The sequence below is a fragment of the Sander vitreus genome, chromosome 22, assembly GCF_031162955.1.
Source record: "Sander vitreus isolate 19-12246 chromosome 22, sanVit1, whole genome shotgun sequence".
NCBI lineage: Eukaryota > Metazoa > Chordata > Actinopteri > Perciformes > Percidae > Sander > Sander vitreus.
This window is the reverse complement of record NC_135876.1, coordinates 6,655,980-6,677,500: the sequence shown is the minus strand read 5'-3', so window position 1 is coordinate 6,677,500 and position 21,521 is coordinate 6,655,980. Positions and strand designations below refer to the sequence as shown.

The 21,521-nt window shown below is 43.3% G+C and overlaps 1 protein-coding gene across 13 annotated transcripts in view; it reads left to right on the top strand.

Annotated features, from left to right (window-relative positions):
- The window catches only part of LOC144537414 (partitioning defective 3 homolog), a 382,981-nt gene that overhangs the window by 171,004 nt on the left and 190,456 nt on the right, over nt 1-21,521 (top strand). For 11 of the 13 annotated variants that reach the window (XM_078281137.1, XM_078281128.1, XM_078281132.1 and 8 more), the window contains 5 exons: nt 10,033-10,145; nt 11,194-11,277; nt 15,802-15,927; nt 18,749-18,976; nt 19,882-20,075. In XM_078281137.1, the coding sequence (XP_078137263.1) occupies nt 10,033-10,145; nt 11,194-11,277; nt 15,802-15,927; nt 18,749-18,976; nt 19,882-20,075 (745 nt within the window). The remainder of the gene's footprint in view (nt 1-10,032; nt 10,146-11,193; nt 11,278-15,801; nt 15,928-18,748; nt 18,977-19,881; nt 20,076-21,521) is intronic. The other 2 variants (XM_078281139.1, XM_078281130.1) reach the window with 1 other exon arrangement.

The following is a 21,521-nucleotide window of genomic DNA, read 5'->3' as shown; positions in this document are numbered from 1 at the left end:
GACAGCCTTTTCCATTTAGAAAACAGTGGAGCGGAGGTTGGGGTTTATGTGTGTCCATTGGGTTGGAAAGTGAGACTCCTGCTGATGTTGTTATATGATTGGCTGACACATGAACAGATACCTTGATATGTAAGCATGCCTTAGGGTGTGCTCAGTTCATGTTCTGTAGGCGTGTGTCTTTACATGTACAATGTTTACATGCTGCAAACGGACTATGCATGCTCCGATCTGTCTTGTTTGTTGTGACACTGATGATTCCTTCGTGCTCTTATCTCATCGGTGATTGCAGATACTTATTGTATCTTCGACTCTAACTAGCACAGTCCTTTGATAAATCAATATCTTGTTTAATCATGCACTCAGTGCACTCAGAGCCACGACGTATGTAAACAAAAAAATGACTTTTTTTTATATTAGAATAATTACAAGGTTGTTTTGAGTTTTTTAGTTTAGTTCAGAAAGCGGCCCCTACATCCTTCACCTCACCTCCCTTTCATTGCTCTTTCCTCCCCCATTCTCCACTAAAGACCCTTCCTGGGTCCGCTAGATTACTGTGACTGTGCCGAAGTCTTTTGGGACGTTTCTTCATTACTGGCCCTCCGCATGCCCCTCATCTCCACACGCCCCTCTTCATTTAGCCCTGGCTGAGACCAAGGACTTTACCAAATGGCTTTCTGTCTACCCCTTATCCAAGAATTTCAGCTTCCAATTAAAATGAAATAGAACCCCCCCCTTCATCCTATACTGATCCCATGACGCTACAGATGAGCCCTCAAACCCCCCAAACCCCCCCCACCTGCTCAAACAACACAGCAAACAACGGCCGATCTGTGGAAAAGACCGTTCACCCCCTGTAATAACTTGCTGCAATGTGTACCAAAGCTTTACTTTCCACTTAATTATTCATAGTTCAACATCATTCACCCTCATTCCCTCTTTTTCATTCCCTCCTTCTTCATGTTCAGTGTATTTAGAGTTTGAGGTCACAGTGTGTTAAAACATCCTATATGATGAGATTCTTGTGTGAATTGCTGCTCTCCACATCTTCTTTTCCAATGCAGCCATGGTCGCTGATGATGATCATAGTAACTGTTGGATGAGACAGTTCGGATGACAATTTGGCAGTGCAAGGAGTGTAGTTTATTGGCAGCCACCGTGCTACTCAATTAGTCAGTGTGACTCACGTAATTGCAGGAGCGGCTACTGAAAATAATAATAAAAATGAAGATGTATTTAATTGCAATCCAGATCTGAACCACGGGTGCTCTCATTCAAATTCAAACGCCCGCTATTATTTCAACAGGGGTAACATTCGCTCACTGACCTTCACAGTTTGAAAGATGGATTAAACGTTCTGAGCAGTGGAAAGTAGACTGTCCTCCCACTTAATAAGCTCAAAATGATGATTAATCTGTGAAAACCACAGAGCTTTTTTTAAATGCATGGATAAAGAGCCGGGATTCAGCTGGGACCGTCTGCTCAGCTGGGCTGCGCACTCAACCCCCAGGATTATCTGTTCAGAATCACCTCCCTTCACCTAAACCAGGTGTCTGGAATGTCATAATATCCCTTTTGAACTATCTTTTATGCACCAGAAACTCCAAATCTGCTTCAAACACCCCTTTGAAGTGCTATTCTAATGCAAAATGCTATGCACATTTGAACTCTTTGAAACACGTTGACTGTATTCAAACATACATTATTCACAGAGCTTGCAAGAGTAAGAAGTGCTCTGGACAAAAGCCGGTGACGATAACTTAATTCACAGTAATTCCTACCCGTTTGAACCTCCGGCTCTCTGGTACAGGAGCGGTCTGCTCCGGTTGCGGCTGTTATTGATGAGGTTTAGAAAAAGTCTCGGGCCTCTCCGTCCGCTTTAGGCCTTTGTTATTGACCTGGTGATTGATTTAAGCCCTCATAATTAGCAGGCCTAATTTAATTAAAGTGCAATTTAACGATACAGTGGGCAAAGGCAAAGGCAGCTGTGTCATTGATAGATCAGTCCAGGCCTGATATGAAACAGGCGCTGGCAGATGATGTATTCCGCACAAAGCAGGTCTCACTGTCGCAGGCAGAGACAAAAGAAGAGACGTAGATTATAGTTGAGAGACAAATAGGGCAAATGAGTGAGGTAAAGAGAGACAGGCCTTTGTTTTTCCAAATATCATTAAACAGACACATCTCGCTGCTCTCCGTCCTGATGTGGACAAATGCCGCCCCACATCTCTGATTTAATTTGCTTAACAGCATTAGTAACCTGTCTGTCCCTGTAATGTGCTTCAAGTAAATCCCCGCAGAGCCTGAACTTTTATGAGCCAGAAGCCATGTCTTTCCAGAACAAAACAAAGAGAGACAGATTTAAAGGCTGGAGATCTTTGTTGATTAAAATAAGGCACTGGGATGTTGGAGTGAAATTGAACTTGGCCAACTGGAAATACAATATATCATGCATATCACTGGCAGGAAAATATTTAATTGAGAATGGGGATATATTAATATACCCCCACTGGTGTTGGTTATCATTTAGTCACGATATTGTGATTAATATTGATTTGGATTCTTATCCAATTCTGGCTCTTGTTGTTGTCAAATAGTTTGGGTAAGATTTTTTTTAACGTAAAGAGTATCTGCATCATAAAAACTGTAATTTTATTATTTTTAATAAAAAAAAGGTTTGCCTTGCCATCAACAAGATGAGTGTTTCCTGTTTTACACATAGACTGTTAACATTAATGGACAAAGCATCCGGTTCGGCGAAGTGCTGCATATGCGGAAGTGCCTTAAACCTGCATTCTATCTGAATTCCAGCAGGGGGCGACACATACTGTTGCAAAATGAGGTCGGTTTCTGTAGTCTATGAGAAAGTCTATGAGAAAGTGACCCACTTCTCACTTGATTTATTACCTCAGTAAACATTTTCATAATGAGTTTATGGTCTCAATCGCTAGTTTTAACTTCTGCAACACAGAATGATGTTCATTTTTTTAATTATGGTCTCGTCGATTTTAAAATCGGTGATAAAGCGGGGGGTGTTTTAGGGCGTGGCTATGATGTGATTGCCAGTGAAAGTGTGTAACGTAACGTGGCTCCTCCCTCACTCCTCCCTCTCGTCTAAAATCGTCGCATCCGCAACCAGGACGGCTGCGCCCGTAACGGCAAACTCGACGACTCATAGCAGATCTCCACAAACCAATGGGTGACGTCACACATGCTCTGTCCATTAACATTATACAGTCTATGGTTTTACACAATAAAGTGCTAGATCATAGATTATGAGGCCTTATGGCTATGAAAATGCTATACAAAATGCTACATTCAGAAACCATGCTGCAGAAAGCTCTTTGTCTTTTCAGACAGTCTTCCTCAACACAGCCATGTAATGTTTATCACTGCTGTCTTGTAAGCAGTATACATGTGCATTGGTGCATGCGTTCCAACGATATATACGGAAACACAGGACTCTAAGGTAAATCCAAACTTTGCTGTCAGGCTCGATGAGTGAAATCAAAAAGCTTACTTAGTAACACATCCTTGTTTCTTAAAAGATTGACAGGAAAACAGGTTAAAAAACAGGTTCTTGATACCCAAACAAACCCCACTCCCCACTGTCTTAACCTAGCACAACAACGCATATTTGACTCTCTTTCATCATTATCAAAAGGAATAGTACATCTAATCTGGAATGCGAGTGCTCTCCTTTGAAGAAGCCTGGAGCCCATGGGTGCATGGTGTGAAATATGAAAGACAACACAGGTCCTCATCAGAGGACAGCCGCCGTCTCAGCTTCTCCCCTTGGCACACAAACATAGGACTGTTACTGTGTAACCTCACTCTCGCTGTCTCTCTCCCTCACACACATACAAAGCAAGAGATAGCACCAGTGCCACACTGCTTATATTTTCTTCCAGATCTGCTGTTTCTTGTCCAACAGGGAGCTAATAGATTACAAAACAAATGAAACATTTATTTAAAGACTGCCCGATACAGTAGGCACTACGCTGTATATTCTGTGTACAACTCTCTTCACATCAACACAATAAATCCTCACTGCTACGTATTGAAATCACCATTAGCTTACATCCTCTTGACCCTTAAGATCATAACAATGTAAAGAAGATAAGACAGTATGCTGAAACTGGCTTTTGCTTCTCTGCTGACAACCATTAAGTGCCATTTAGGGAACTTGTGGGTAGAATGAAGGAGGTCATTATGACCCTTCATCATCCACTAACCAGTTTAACTCTTCGCTCAGCCTTGCATAATGTTCCCGTATCACCAACATCAATGTAAATAAGTGTCTCATAATCTTAGTCATTGTGACGTATTGGTTGTTTTAATGGCGTCGGGGTCTGATGGGCTGGTGGGGAATGAAGGGTTAACGATGGTGGAGAGGGTGGGGCTGGGTCATTCGGTGCAACAGTCACATCCAATCTATTCACAGAGGCTATGTTGGTGCGTAATTTGGCCCCAATGGCAGTTTCCTCTGAGGCATGGATATGAGGGATAAAAGACCTTCTGTAACATGCAGAATAATCCATGTATGGTCAATTCTGTCACAGCTATGACCAGTTCAGGCTACACACTGCACATTCTATCCATCAGCAGCTGGTCAAGGCAGCTGCTTTATTTTGAAGAACACAAGTTGGGATCATCTGTGGTTCAAATTTAGGTGAATAATCTTTGTGTCCAATGCCATAAAAGCTTATTCTACACTGCTGATTGAAACAGCGACTTTCTGGCTCCGGTTAAAATGGAAAAGTATTGGTAATTGCTTCGTGAGGTCAAAGGAACTTTAATAGGACAATTAAGAGTTATTACCAGCAGCTTGTCTTTGTATGTCAATGCCATTGTGCAATGCAGCGGTACTGTAAAGTCCTTTTAGGTCTTGTCTATTGTACAGTGTTTAGTCGAACTGTATTAACTGGAGGTAATGAGGGTACAATTATGGCTCCTTAACCTTTTGTGAGGAAGAGGAAAAGCCTCCGCCTCTGCTGCTTTTTTGCTTTCTTTCTTACACCTCTGCTCACTGAGAACAGATTATTTTCACATGTTGCCATTGTTTGTTACCTTTGGCTAGATTAATGTTTTCACAAGGGGCGTATGTCACCTCGTACAATTAATGTTTCATATTTTTAGCTGGCCAGATCAGGTCAGAGGGCAGTCTTTGTAAATATTTCAACAGCCATTTTACTAAATGCTCCAGTTAAACTGCTTGTTTCCTTTATTTCTTTCAAACAGCGAACACTCCACATTGTTAATTTTGAGATAATTCTATATCCTGTTCTTTGGCCTCCATTGTTCTGCTGGGCACAGTCGGCCCATTGTAAGGGAACGTGTGACATCCTCTGACAGGGAGGCCTGTTCCACACATGAAGCTGTCACACAGATGTGGACCTCAGCCCTAAAGGAGGGGTGGTGGCCAGGAACACACCATTTGCTGAGACCTTTGAACTTGTCCTTGTTAAGCCCTTGACGCCAAAGATGGGCTCAGGAGGGAGTCCCCAGCCCTTCTCCCCCTCTTTCCCTTAACAGCTACATGTTGTACTTGCCCATGGCTAATGGCATGACACACACACACACACACACACACACACACACACACACATACACACACACACGCGCTTACAGTAGGTGTCCTTTAGGATAGTGGTTGATGGAGGATGACAGCTCCTCAACACACACCCTTAGCCCCAACCCCAAGCATTGTGTGTGTGTGTGTGTGTGTGTGTACGTGTATGTACATGTGTGTACAGTGTTTTCCTTCGTGAGCAGACAGCTGCTCCCTCCCTCCCACTCTTCGCCTCTTCTTTGGTCCTCTCACCATTTTAACCTGTCTGTCAATATGAAGGTAACAAGACTGCACTTTGCGGCTCTCCATTTCTCTCTCTCTCTCTCTCTCTCTCTCTCTCTCTCTCTCTCTCTCTCTCTCTCTCTCTCTTTTTTCTTATATGAGTCTCTATAATAATCTAATGCTACAGCTGTCCGATGGCCAATGCTCCACTCCTTGCTTTATGCTTTACTTCATTGTTAAAAAAAGGCTGGTGGATTTCTGGCCAAAGATCAGGGCACTGAGCCCTCCCGACTGTATGGGAGAGAGGGAGTGAAGCAGAGAAAGAGAGCGAGAGAATGAGAGCGATAGCAAGGAATGAGTACCATGGAGAGCTGAAAAGCTTTGTTGCTTCCCCACTCCACTGGTTACCAAGGGATCAACAGGGTGCTAAAAGCACTCAGGGGAGGAAGAAATGGAGGGTTTGAGAGGGGGAAGGGATAGATTCAGAATGATGGAAAGACAAAGAAGGAGGGAAGAGAGGGCGAGTGGAGGGGCAGAGAGAGAGAGATGGATGTATATTTAGCCTGCGCCTCTCCTCTGCTGTCACTCAGTGCACGGCTTTACCGCTGACACGAGGACAGACAATAAGTGGGCTGGCAGTGAATATGAAGGGAGATGGCTTCTTCTTCAACTCAGCCACTGTACAGTAGAAAGAAGTCAGCAGCTATCCTGAAGGACTTCACTGCCTGAAATGTCAATCTTAACAAGTAATTATTTATTATATTCAGACCTAGACGTGTTAGAGCACAGTCTTTGTCCAGAGTCTCTAATGAAGAGGCTGCACCCTTGCTGGTTGGATAGCCCCGTTTTGACTCTAATGAACCACAGTGGCCACTTGCCTTTTGAATCCAGTGTCAAGTGTCAATCATGTGTTTCTGTTTGTGGTGCAAATTTACTAGCAGTTGACTAAGAAGTTCATGTTATTTTCACAGTTCCTCTTGGTTTTTCACACCAGTCATCTGGAATATACCTGAACAGAAATATCACCTTGTCCTAGTGCTGCTCTGATATCTACTTGTTCCATCTTTTGGTAATTTTATCTTTCTCACATTCCCATATTCAACTGCTTGTGCTGTGCTTTTGGCCTGGTGCAAGTGAATTATCCTTTCACCTTGGTGCTCTGACAATATTACTCACAGATAGTCTTTCCTTATTCTTTACTTGTTCTCTATTCCATTACATTACTATCTCTAGTTTTTCTTACATTTCAGCAGATCGATGCTAGGAGGGAAATCACAACCACTTGCCATCTACAGGAGCAAACTAACAGACAGGAGATTGTTGCTGAGAGCTACTATTACTGAAGTTAATTACATGTCACTCTCCGTGATGACACACTGTGAATCAGATCACTCTGTTGTCTAATGAGACAAAGATGTCGACCGCCATCGCCGCCATCATTTTGTGCTGGGTATGAACTTTTTTAAAGTCAATATATTCCTTTGGCTTTCATATCTCTGTTTCTGCCAATCTCGTCATATAGCATATACTCACAGTATATGTGCTTATATTCATTCTTCTTTTCCAGTTTCACCTGCCTTCTCCACGCTTTGCCCTCTGTCTTTATTCATAGATTCCCCACAGGTGGCCAGGTCCTTTGTGCACAGCATATATATATGTATTAAAGAAAATCCAGCCAACCCACTTGGGGGGTTTTCATAAAAAGGCTTTGTTAATAATGGCCCCGTGAGGCACCTGGGACCTCAGCTGACACGTAATTAAAGGCAGGGCTGACTGATTGACTGACTCATTTTCATAGCGAACGGTTAGAGAGGGGAAACAGACAGGTAGGGTGAGTCGAGGTCTCTTAAGGTTGACTGCTGATGAAAATTTCATGCCCCCACTCTTATAAATAAATAGGGGAGAGAGTCCCTCTGTGCCGAGCCTGTGTGTCGCCAAAGATATCTTGGGCTCTGAAAAGGGTAGAATCCATTTCCATAAAGTAACCAGACCACAAGACCTATTTGGATGTGCTTGACATTTTACTAAAAGAGAGAGAAAGAGGAAGGTAAGGGGTGAGGGCAGGGAGAAGGTGGCTAACAAAGCATTTCAGCAGACCCTCCCAAGGAGGCGACGCGCTGTCTGGGGGCTGACAAGCTCACACATACAGTACACACAGAAACACACACACCAGAGACACACACACACACACACACACACACACACACACACACACACACACACACACACACACACACACACACACAGACACAGACACACACACACTCTCTCTCTCTCACACACACACACACACACACACACACACACACTAGGGCTCCACGATACTAGGAAAACATGCAATATGCGATAACATTGTTGAATATCGCGATAACGATATTACTTGCGATAAACAGCTATTAAAGTGTACTCAGTTCTACATTTCTGCTGCTTTCGGGATTCTGCTAAAATACAACAAACTGCTTGTTGAATTTAAAACAAATTAAAGGAAATACCTTCCAACATTCTTTTATTGAACATATTGAACATTGAATTGAACATAAAAGGCACCACTATAAAAAGAATGACAGTTACATTTGAAGTTCAGTTTTCTGCTGATTTGTCTTTCGCGATATGTTGCAGCCTTTTGCGATGTGTTTATTGCGCCAGTTGATATTGTGATGAACATAGCAAAATTATATATTGTGCAGCCCTAACACACACACACACACACACACACACACACACACACACACACACACACACACACACACACACACACACACACACACACACACACAAAGACACACAAAGACACAAGGATGAGCTGTCACTAACAGGACTGAAAGCAAAAACTGAAATGACCTTTCAAATTAGAAATTTTGATGTCACTTGTCACTTGTTGATGAACTTGTCCACCTCCTCCTGTAGCTAACCTTCAGTAGCCTGGCTCCGCCCTCTTACGTACTTCCGCTCAATTTCCATTTTCCTTCAGTTCTACGTCTAGGTTTGCGGTATAGTCTTGGGTTTTCTCCGCCCAAATATTTTGTGGTCCAATCAGCGAACAGAGGGAGTGGCTGAGAGCGATGACGTTGAGGTTGTGACGTGCGCTAGTTTGAGTTATAGTTCCGTTATGGAGGCGGGGAAAGATGCGGTCCGTTGTGGCAACGCTGCCGAATATCCAGCAGTTAAAGCCCGAGCAAGAACAATCTTTGCTGAGTTGTGTTGGTGGCCATGATGTTGTGGCCCTCCTCCCCACTGGGTTCGGGAACAGTTTGATTTTCCAGCTCGCTCCGTTAGTGGGTGAGTTGAGTTGGCTAAGGCTAACGCTAGCGATATCTAAGCCGATAGTTGTTGTTGTCTCCCATCTTGTTAGCCTGATCCTACCAGACAGTACTTAGGAGGGTGGAGCCAGGCTACCAGAGTGGCTCTGGGCAGATCCAATAGTTTTAAACTTCAACAGAGTACCCGCCTTCAAGGAAGTTAACACTTGTCAATGGAGAGTTGCCAGACTCTCTGTACAAATGAAATGTACCCGAGTCTGGTAGGACCAGGCTAAACCTTCAGCATATGATTAGTTCAAATTGAACCTTGTGTTATTAAATATGCCCCCCTCGTATTCTACCTGCAGGATGTCGGCACTTCATGTACTGTAAGTGCCCTGCTCAATCTGTACCATCCCCATAAAGAGAGCTCAGATAAAGATGTTATCCCCCATTAAGGAGAGCATGAAACTTCTCTCGTTCCAGAGCCTAGTTAAATCCTATGACGTCTGGCTGGCCTGTAAAAGCCACCGACTCCCGGCCCCGCTGCCTAATGGCCCCGAAGGAAGATGAGTAAATGAAATGAAGAGAGTGAGAGAAACAAATGATAGTGGGCGCGACCACTTTCCTTCACTCTAGACCTGATCGCATCACCGCAAAACCCCGGCAGCAGTGCCACGCCCCAGGCCAGACCTGATTGATTGAGCAGGAGCCATCGATCAGGGCCACTTTGTCACTACAGTCGCTGAAGTTTTTGGCTGGGGAAGGATGTTTCTGTAGCGGCATCAGTGGTCCCGTCTGTACTCTACTGAAAGTCTCTTTTGATTTAGAATTGAGGTTGTTACTCGTTCCTGCAGGTAATTGGATTAAAAGCCAGAGGGAAGATATAGGCAGGGGAGTATGGGATGCAAGCACAGCCAAATTGAGAGTCTGAGTCTTTTACTTTACTGGAACAGTCTTTCAATGATTTATCCTGTCTTCTTTTTCTTTCTTTCTTTTTAGGAGGAGGAGGAGGAAGAAGAAGAGCGAAGGAGACAAGAAAGGAGGATTGAAAGAATTGAGCCAATAGGGAGGGCCGATTCCTCATTGGAATATTCTCCTGTGTTGAGTCTAGAGTGAGTGATCCATAACCCCCCCCCCCCACACACACACACACACACACACACACACACACACACACACACACACACACACACACACACACACACACACACCCCAACCAGCTATATACAGTACAGTCTTTGGGTTGGTTCATCCAAATTACAGAACATTATATTCTTCAACCGTTCTGGTATCGACCTGATATAGATAGTTTTGTTCTTTTTTTGTCCAGATAAGAGATATTCTGGTCTGATATGTCTGCCACCACAATATGATTTTGCTAGTTCTAGTTAGTTTGTTCTAGCTACATTAGTGGTGTGGCTTTAGGGATGGCAATGTCATTCTATCGGTCTGTCCACAGACAGACACACAAATCTAATTCCGTTGTATATGGGGTGGCTTCAGGAATCTCAAAACCTGGGCAAATAAAACACAACATATCTGCATAGCTAGATACGGCTACAGGTAAGACAAACTTTATTTTAAATAATTGGTGAACTGACCTTTTAATTTATGAAAATGATGCCAGTAAGGTTAATAATTGCCATAACATCATCACTAAACACCTAAACCCAACCCTATTACCACATGACAATGACAACACAAAGTGTCGGAAAGACCACATCATCACACACATCTGCTTCAACTGTTGCTTGTGTTCATTTGTCTTCATGTCTTTATCTACACAAATTAACCTTCTCCTCCTCCTCCTCCCTTCCCTCACACGTTTTTCAATTAATCTGTTCTCTTTTAGCACACCAATCTGATCTTAATCACTTAATTGGAGTCTCCATTTAGGTCCCTAAGTGACCCTGGGGTCCAACAGCCAGACTTTGTAATGGATGACTTTGCATAGACAACACAATGCAGCCTCCACCATTAAGGCTGCGCCAACCCCCATCCCATACATCCCATCAATATCTTCATGTTGGACCGTGTTGTCTTTTATATCCTGCTTTTCTACATTTTCATGTCATTCCTGTTGTTTCTTTATGCATGCATGTCTCCCCCTGCCTCCTCCTTCTTCACGTCCTCTCGGCCTCATCCATCATTGTCCTGCAGATCCCTGCTCAAGCCAGTAGAGGTGTCCAATGGAGGAGGGCCCCTCGGGATCCACGTAGTGCCTCTCAGTTCGCAGGATGTCAGGTAAAAGAAAAAGAAGAATCAATGCAGCTTAGTCGAAAAAATAGCTTGTTGTTTTCCCCATCCAATATGTCTCCTGCATCCTTTGCTTTGAAGCCCTGTGGATGTTGCTTTCTTTTTACTTTTACTCACTGTTTCTCACTCTTATTTCTTTCCTCACTCTCTGCTCTCTATTCGTTCTTGTTCACCTCTTTTTACAAGTTGCTGCAGGCTGTCTTGTTCACTCACTCTGATTCTTCTGGCCATCTTTTTATTTTTTATTTTTGTGAGTTTCACTGCTGAAACACCACGCCCATACCCAGGAACGCTCATATCCGAAAGCTCAAAAAGCCCCCAGTGGGAAGGAGAAAATGAAAACAGCTTTGCTCTTGACTTGACAGTTTTTCCAAGTGGTGTTTTTTTTTTTATCCTAACCTATGTCCTCAGTCACAATGATGTCCGCTCTGCCTTGAAGGTGATTCAGACTGCTTTCTTTTGCCTTTTTTATTTTTTTTTTAACCGACGAGGAGTGTCGATGACAGGGGACAAGAGGAGGAATGCATCGTAGTTTACAGTTATTCCAGGAAAAATAAAGGACAGAGGAAGTGGCCAGATGTAATCAAACTAAAAGCTTGTGTATAACACAGATCCCCGCTGCACGCCAATGGACTGGCACACCACCAAGGTGAATGTGACTACTCAGCGCTGGGAGAGGGAGGCAGGGGAACGAGGTGAAAAGACAAAGTGAGGAGATGGAACGGGATGACATTTGAGGGAGAGAGGATGGCTGTCATTGAAGATTGCTGCGTGTCGTTTCTTTGGGACACTAATCCCATTGTTGTTTATAAGCGTCAAAAGTGTCAGGACACTATATTTAGCTGTGACCTCGTGCGGTTGACTCCCTCAGAAGCTGTGACACTTTGAGTTATCCTGAGTCAGGGGAGGAAAGTAATGAGTCATGATAGCTTGCACCAAGCAATATTACTTAAATAAAGTTCACATTCAGCGGTTTTATTAGACATGCTGTTCTGTATTCCCACACAATCAAACTGCATTTTGCAAGATGTAGCAGCATTGCTGCATGGCAAGTCAATTGTTTCTCCATCAGCTAAGTTCGGCACTAATAGCTATCAGAGCCTTCAATTAACTTCAGACATGATAAGACTTAGCGTCTGGTCAGTGGGATGATGCTAATGGCCTGGTCCAGCTCTTTCCTGTGTGCTCTGTGCTCGGACAGGAGGCATTAGGCTCAGCGGGCTGTCATTAGTGTCTAGACCAGGGCCACAGGGGTCAGACAGCCAGCAAAAAAACAGACAGCAAACAAGGAACTGCAGGCGCTCCAGCGTCGGCTGCTCGCATTCTGCTTCACTGTACTGACATCAAGTTAGATCAGAACAGGAGGGGAAGACAGCTGCAGGGGAGAGGGTAGAGCCTCTCTCTCTCTCCCTCTCACTTAACACACGCACACACGCACAAACACACACACACACACACACACACACACGCACGCACACACACACACACACACACACACACACAAATGCACAGATCTTTACCTGCATGAACTTACAACCATGCAGTTTGTGAACAGTATGGACCTACTCTTACTGTCTCTTTCTTTTTCTTAACACACGCAAACAGTGTGTGAGTAGTGCTGATCTACCTTGAATGCTTGAATACACATAAATACACTGTACATTTGCACACATCTGCGCGCACACACACACACACACACACACACACACACACACACACACACATACACCCCTTGCAGATGCATTCTTTGCTTAATGAACTTCTCATTCCGTGACCAGTTTGAATTGTAAACAAACTGCGGACATAATTGCCGTGCATAAATTGATCATGATTGGATTAACATTTGATTAAAGGCAGTAGATGAGAGCAGGTGGCCTCCTTCAAATCATTTCTCAGCACTGCTGCCCAGCCACAAGATGGAGTAAAGCCATACAGTGTTACAATGCTGATTCTTGTGTTTTAGGTACAGTGGGTCTTTGCATGCCTGGTATTTTTCTCCACAGTCTGTCGAGAATCTTCTAACTACAAAATCCTTGTGCTTATATCTGACACCTTATTAATTCACTGACTGAAGCCCCATTTTCAACTGCTATTAAAATTTGATCTGAGTGATCCAATCACTTGTGGACAGCTCTAAGTATGTGTGTGTGTGTGTGTGTAAGCATTTCAGTTGTTACTCTCACATAAATCATACATTAGAAACGTGCAATGACTAATGACAGCTGTTGCGACCTGTGCATGGGGAGAAGGAGGTTTCTAAAAGTCTCAGTGTGTTCAGCTCCCAATACGTTTGTCGCTTCTATCTGAATATCTGTGCTTTGAAGTGCTTAGTTTCTATATTATATCTGTTTTATTTTACGTTTCATGTTAGCATGTGTCGTGTTAAGTTACTGCTGATGAAGACCCAGCATTTCCTGATGTTACTGCTTCATAATAAAAACTTCTAAAAAACAAAATAATGGGGGACTTTTAGTGTAAAGAATTTATAGGAAATGAAACTGTTCCATCGTTTTACAGCCGCTCAGGCTCGCCGGCTTCTAAATAGTTACTCCAGCGCCGACACAGCGCTGTGGAGATAGGTCTGGCAATGCAAGACTACTAGCAACAGCAGCTCTTGTGACGTATGAGCTGGAATGTCTGTGGTAATTTCCTACATATTTGTGAATTCAGGGACGTTTTATGAAACTAAAAATAAGGTTATTGTTTACCAGTGGCTGCCTTTTCCAGGCAACCGTGGGGCACAGAGCTCCAGACAGCCAGGATATAAAAGCAGGCATCACCGGAACAAAAACGGTGACACATGACTGACAGTATGATAATAACATCCAAAACACATGATTCACTCTCAGTGGTTTCTGTGGCATTAGAAATACTTTGAATGACTATGTAGTTCCGCTCACAGTTGAGCAAGCAGTCCTTGACACACTGACACACTGCTAAAAGAAAGTGGTCACATGTGGCCTAAACCACGTTCAAATGTGGCCTGAGTGATCGGATCTCAATGCGTCCTGGGTGCATTCACACCTGTACTTCATGTCCGCTTCCACACGGCCCACAATTACTCTCTGTTCAACACACTTAAGCTGACCTGGCAGCGCCGGCTTAGACACCAAGAAAGAGGGAAGGACCTTTTGTGATCTTTAATTTCAATTTAATGCTGAGCCATTTACCCCCATTGAGGAGCTGAGATGAGTCTACGGTGAGAGCGTGGATGTCCACATTATGCAGTCAATTAGAGCAATGTTCTGAGAGTGGCCCTGTTTGACTGAAATGCTAAAGAGCCCTGTGAATCTGCCCTTGACGTCTGTAGTAAACAGGGTCACAATTTAAATGTGCTGTTGTTTCTGTGTCCAATGAAATGACAGGAAGTAACTGAAGATGATGAAAAGCACGCAGCTTTTGTCCTTGCCACTAATAAGCTGTTGATTGCAGTGTAGTTTTCTGTATCTTGTACATCTTGGTTTGGCTACTGAATAGTTTTGACTCTGATATATTTCATCATTATTCTTAATTTCCCATAAGTAAGCCTCCAAACTTTTTGTCAGTTTATGCAAGGACACCAAACATTTGCACTCAGTCAGTCTACCTGCTACCTCAGGCATCCGGCGCCTTAGAGACCCTTGGAGTTTGTAGTTTTGCTGTGCGAGTGCACATCAGATCTCTTTGCATGTGCTTATCCTCAGGGCCTAACTAAAGCCCCAAGGAGCTCACTGATGTATTTATTTAGAGGGGGGGCGGGCAGAGTATTCCAAGGTAAAGGTTGCCTTTTTTTGAAGGGATTGCTGAGCTGCAACTGCCGTGGAACTGCTTGGGTATTTATTCCAGCACTGCCGGCTCTCGTCTTAAGCACTAGTGAAGGCAACTTCAGCATTTCCTCTGAAGCCATAAAATGATCTCTTAGTTGTTGGTCTGGATTACCTTAGACAACCCACCCTGTCATTCTCTCAAACCTGCCTACAGAAAGGCAAACAGAGAACAGGACAGAGAGATGGACACAGGCTTAACATTTAGCAAGTAATAGAGTGCTACTCCAGGCCATAGCTAAATGCAGGAGTTTGGCTTAGAGTATGGAAAGTTAACTTTAAGTGACAGCATTGTGCAAAATTACAGTATGTTACAACCTGGCTAACGTTACTTTGTAAACCTAATTATTTTCCCCAAAAACCTGGTGGGGAAAAGATACACAAGATATGGTCAAAAACTTGCAAAACTGTGTTGCACTGTTGTTTTATAAGTAATACATCTTTAGGCCATAACAAAACAACTGATATTAACTCTGGATAACTAAGATATTTACTTCATTTTTTGGATAGCTTATCTCAATGTTCACTTCTTTTTCCTCCTCCTTGCCTTCTTTTCTAGTCTTCTATGGAATGTCATTACCTTTGTAAATATATAGATGCAGGGGACAATGCTTATAATTTGCTGCCTGCTGTGTGTGATGTAATTGCTGCAGTACTGTATGTGTTTAAATGATGTTTTATTTGTAACCTGTTGTGTGATTATTTCCAGGACTCAGGGCTTGGTGGTGAAGCGACTGGAGCGTGGGGGCAAAGCCGAGCAGGAGCGTCTCTTCCAGGAGAACGACTGTATTGTCAAAATTAATCAGGGAGACATTCGCCACCTGCGCTTCGAACAGTAAGCTCTAAAGTCGGCCATCTATTGGTGGTTATATATGTGACCTCATCTTTTCTATACATTATAAACTCTAAAGTTTCTACTTCAGTATGCCCTCTTCTTGTCAGCTGCACTGCATGCCATCCATTTTAATTTCTTTCACTGCTTCCTGTTAGGACACATACTGTGAGCAGTGGCAGTAAATAGTGTTGCTGTAGATAAGTGGAGCCCAAACGTCAGGGAGATGTGACACCCACACAGCTGCACAATAAAACAGAAATATTACTGACTGTGTTGGCCTTCCTGTAATAGGTCTCAGTGACCTGCAGTCCTTCACCACCGCTGATCCAAAACCGCCCACACTCTTCTCTTGATTCATTGCTATCGATTCATCGCTCCTCTTCATTTCTTAAAGTGGAATAAAGATATGAACCCATTTCCACCCATTTACCCCAAGCCACCATTCTCCCTCACACACACATGCGCCCAAATATGTGAACTCTCACACATACTTGCACACATGCTGACACACACACACACACACACACACACACACACACACACACACACACACACACACACACACACACACACACACACACACACACAGTTACCCTTAGCTATGACATCTTAACTACACTCATGGCTGTGTGTGTGTGTGTGTGTTTTTCTTGTTTAACTACATTTGTGGGGTCCAAAAACCGTGAATACAGTATACTTGTGGGGTCCAACCAGCTTTGTGGGGCCAAAATGCTGGACCCCACAACTTTAAAGGGCTGTTTGAGGGTTAAGACTTGGTTTTAGGATTAGGGTTAGAATTAGGATATGGTTAGGGTGAGGGTAAGGGTTAAGGTTAGGCATTTAGTTGTGATGGTTAAGGTTAGGATAAGTGGCTAGGGAATGCATTATGTCAATGATGGGTCCCCACAAAGATAGTGAAACACACTGTGTGTGTGTGTGTGTGTGTGTGTGTGTGTGTGTCTCAGGCTGAGAAATAGATTGCTTCTCCTCCAGGCTGGATTCTTAAGGCAGCGTACGGAGGTCTGCTTGGCTTCCTCCCTTATCATCCTCTCCTCCACAGGAAGATGTTAGAAGAATAGCCCGGATTCCTGCTAATGAAGGCCCAGCCTACAGTCATACTGGGCTGGACATAGTCATCTAAAACCACCGGGCTTATGCCACCCTGCTGGATGATTGACAGAAACCAAGGCAGAAACCAAGTTTTGAACCCCTCTCTATTCAGAAGTAGACTAAAAAAATCTTTTTTTGGACAATTATCGCTGTCAAAATGTATGTTCTTTAAGCAAGGCATACCTAAACTTTTATAACCAACTTTTGCAAAGATAAGAAAAGCTCCCCATCAGCTTGTAAAACTCGAGACTATCACACACATTATGTTAATGTGTTCATCAGACTGTGTACAAAGCCACTAAGGTTTTAGGATTCTTTTTTTCCCCTTTCTTTTCAAGTCATTAGTAAACATTCCAGTTTCCTTCCAAGCCTTTTCTACTGTGAAAGAGGCTTACAAACCAAATCCACTAGGGAGTGATGTTTTGTAGCGTTCCACACTTACCCCATGCCAAAAACGCTCCTCGCCAGCATCCAAATGCATATGATGTTTGTGATTCTGCATGAATATGAGTTGAAGGAGCTAAACTTTTCCCCCCGTCTGCCCCCCCCCCCGTGAGCCGCACAGAGCAACAATTTAAAGTGATAGTCTAATCTCCTTGGATTGTTTTGCATGGGTAAATATTTTGAACCGCTTAATCTAACTGAATGTAATGATGCATTGATGGGGTAATTTATTATTCAATCAGGCTCGCATGGAGGCTGATTACTGGAGTGATGGCACTGTATATGTGCAGGTGGGAACATTTGTGCACAAACACGCATACACACACACACACACTCAGTCATCACCCCTCAGTGTGCACATGTCAGTGATTTTTGGTGAATTACCATAAGAATGAAGATGGGAGAGACCAAATCCTGCAGAAGTGGCTTGGTACGGTGCGCGCGCCTCGCCTCTGTGACACTGCTCGAATGAAGTGCTGTCTGTTGTGGCAGAAGCAGCTTAACGGCTGTCATTTGGATAGAATCAGCATGGTATTACTGGCGTGGTAATGGGTGTCTGAAAACATGAGGTGGGATTGTTGGAATCCAAAAATCCTCCGCGTCTCTGGCCCCCTATGCTGCAGCATGGCTCGCTCCTGGCCAGCCTATCTATATGCTAAGTGCCACCGGCAAACCAGACTAAACAATTCTTGCGTCTCGGAATCATGTTGTGCTCTTGTCTTTCCTTATTCGGCCCCAAAGTCGCATGAGACTGAGTGTGTGTTTTGGCAATTTTTTCTTATTTTGTGTATAAGGAGTGAAGTGTATGTCTGCATACACACACACACACACACACACACACACACACACACACACACACACACACACACACACACACACAGACTACTACACTGTAGAGAGACTTTGATACTCCTCATACAGTATGTTCCACTGGTATAATATAGAATACACAATATATAATGTTTCATCACTGACTCACCATTCACCATCCTTATCTCATTCCTGTCTTGATGCTGGTAATTATAGATAATGTAATTCCATTCCTCCTCTGCTGTTAGCAGTGAGTAGCTCTGTGAATAGCCATGCTAACCTCAACTCTCCCTATCGCCTCTCAACATACAGCACCACATAGCCTTGCTTATCCTTCTATATCGTACAAGTTATGATAGTACACTATTGTGCTTGTATCTCTTATCATGCTCAAACTAATTCATTTCTGTCTGCATGACCTCCCCTCTCCCTCTCACGTTCTCTGTATCACCTCCAGAGCCCAAAACATTTTCAAGCAGGCGATGCGTGGGCCCGTCATCCTTTTTCACGTGGTCCCTGCAGCCATGAAGAGACAGTACGAGCTGCTGTCGGCCCAGAGCGAGCTCAGCCCGCCCCAGTCCAACAGAGTCCGTTTTGGCCTACACTCTCAGCAGTCGGGGGACAGGTCCAGTTTGGTGGGGGGGCTGACTCCCAGAGCTGGACCACAACCAGGCCTCAACCACAAGTAAGTTTAAGAGTTACCTTGTGTATCCCTAGCCCACAAACGTGGACATTGAGTAGATGTTAAGAACACCTACACAGATTTAGAAAGCCAGATGAGACACACTCCAACTAGTTGCTTGAAAAAATATCAAAGGTCCATGTTTTTGCACATAAGTAGGCTAAGCAGTCTCAGGCTCCCAATGAATGCAATTCTGTTTTAATCACACCAGTCAATGACTTTTCCTCAATATGTTCACTGTAAATCCATCAATGTTTATAAGTGACACAATAAAAGGCAAGAGAGCAGTTTAATAATAATTTCTACCTGAGACCTCCAAGTCTGCATCACTGATCATCTTGTTAAAAGCCCATTTTATCTGCCTGTGGTTTCTATTAATGTCTCTAATGACTTTGGCCTGATTCCAGAAAGCAAAGCATGTGGGTGTTCATCAAGTAGGTCCTTGTGTACAGGTTTACAGTCTTAATTTCAATCATTTAAATTCATAAATCCTCTTTCCATTCTCTGTATGTTACATTAAGTCCATATTCTCTATTGCACAGATATAATCATTTCATTGTTAGACATCATTGTTGTGCATCCTACTTTACATTATAGCAGCCTGACAGATAACGGCCATATATGTATATACTCAATTTAATAGTTGCCCAAACGTCGTCCTGATACTTGTTTAAAATATGTTTTTTTTGCCATAATATCATGATAGAAAAATGTGTTCTGGTTTGAGTTGTTGTTGAAATCTTGACTTACTACTAGTTTAAAAAAAAATAAAAAATACAGGAAAATACCTAAACAGCATGCTGGAAATATCAAAGGAAGTACACTTCTGCTTTCTTTTCCCCCACATTATGTCACTGTTCTGTAGGTACAAAAACAAATCAAACCTTTGTCTTTGTCTTGCTCTATAGCCACCAAGGACCCCTGGCAGGAAGCACCCCAGAGCCGAGCCGACGGTACGCCACGTTACCCCACACCTTGGTCTCCACGACCTCTTCAGCCCCCTCCACCTCCCCCTCCCTGCAGCGCAGGGTAAGCACAAATCCGTCCACCAGCTTCTACCTAAAGAACAAAGGACGCAGATTCAACATCCAGCTGAAGAAAGGTAAGGACCAGCAGACTCATGAACACCAAAACTCCTTCGGGGACAAATAAAGTTGAACGTTCAAGTTGAATGCATGATTGTAAAAGTGAAAATCTATCTCTGCATGTCATTAGAATAATACTTTTGTATTTCCATGCATCACTCTGACCATTTGGTGTTTTCCTCGCCTTAAAATCTGCTTTGCCCGTTTGTGTGGTATTTTGCCACCCAGCCCAGAGCACGCTGAGCACACATGGGAGGAGAGGTGCAAACAGGACAGATGCTTATTTAAATGAGACGGTGTCCATCAAGTTTTGGGTATTTCGGTGGAAAACTGGGATCAAATAGACGTTTCAGAACTAAGTTCTGTTTCTGGTGCAATGTCACTCGGCTGCCACTTTGGTTATTTTATTAACAAGAGCAAACCAATTATGTGGCGCAAATGCACAGTAATAATAGAATAACACTAAAAATGTAAATAAACTATTTTAATTAAACACTCTCGAACCAGGTGATATATTTTAATCAGAATAAAAAAAATTAACGCTTAATGTGGTTAAAGCAGGAACATCTGTAAATAAGTCTGTATTTATCCATACATTTATATGGATGATTATTACAGTATCTGTTGTCGACAGCTACTTTGTACTGTATGAAAAGCTTTTCCTTCAGTTCCTCCAATCCCTGCAGCCATCTGAAAGCAGCAGGACAGGCATGCTAATAAATCTGCAACCTCCGATTGAAGATGTGCTGCACCAGAGCACATTACCATTACGCACGGTCGTCCACTGTGTTTACCTTCATTAAATCACATGCAAATGACACCAGGCTGCTCCAAAATCTCCCCGCACACCTCTACACGCATCATTCTGGTCGATTATAACGCATTATTCTGGCCCCTTATACAAGAGGCATCGGATTACTGGAGCCTTGTTAATCCTGCTTTACAATAAATAAATCAAAAAAACAGCTCCTCATGTTTTACCCTCAAAATGCATTACAAAGCTCACGCTACTGCTCTGCACCATCCAGACAACAATATGACTTTCCGGAGAAGCCAATGTGTTGAGCTAGTGAGGCATCATGCCTCACTGGGATTGGCACAGCTGTTTCAGAGCGGTGAGACCAGTGATGTGACTGGCTGAGAATGTATTTATTAATCACCACATCCAGCAGCATTCTGCATTTAAATGCACTTAAAGTTCACTTTGAGACACAAACATACAGTTTTACTCTTTTGATCATCAAGCAGCTGAAACCAGTTCATCCTCCAAGTGGAGAACAGTTGCAAATAACAGCTCTCTATCTCTCTCTCTCTCTCTCTTTTTCTATTTCTGCCTCTATCACATTTGTCCCACTCTGTCACCACTCTTTACTCCTCATTGAAACAAAGAGGACAAAGGGCCGTCTCATCATCTGTATGCATTTTTCTTTCCCCAGAGTAAACGATAGGTTGAGGGAGACAAC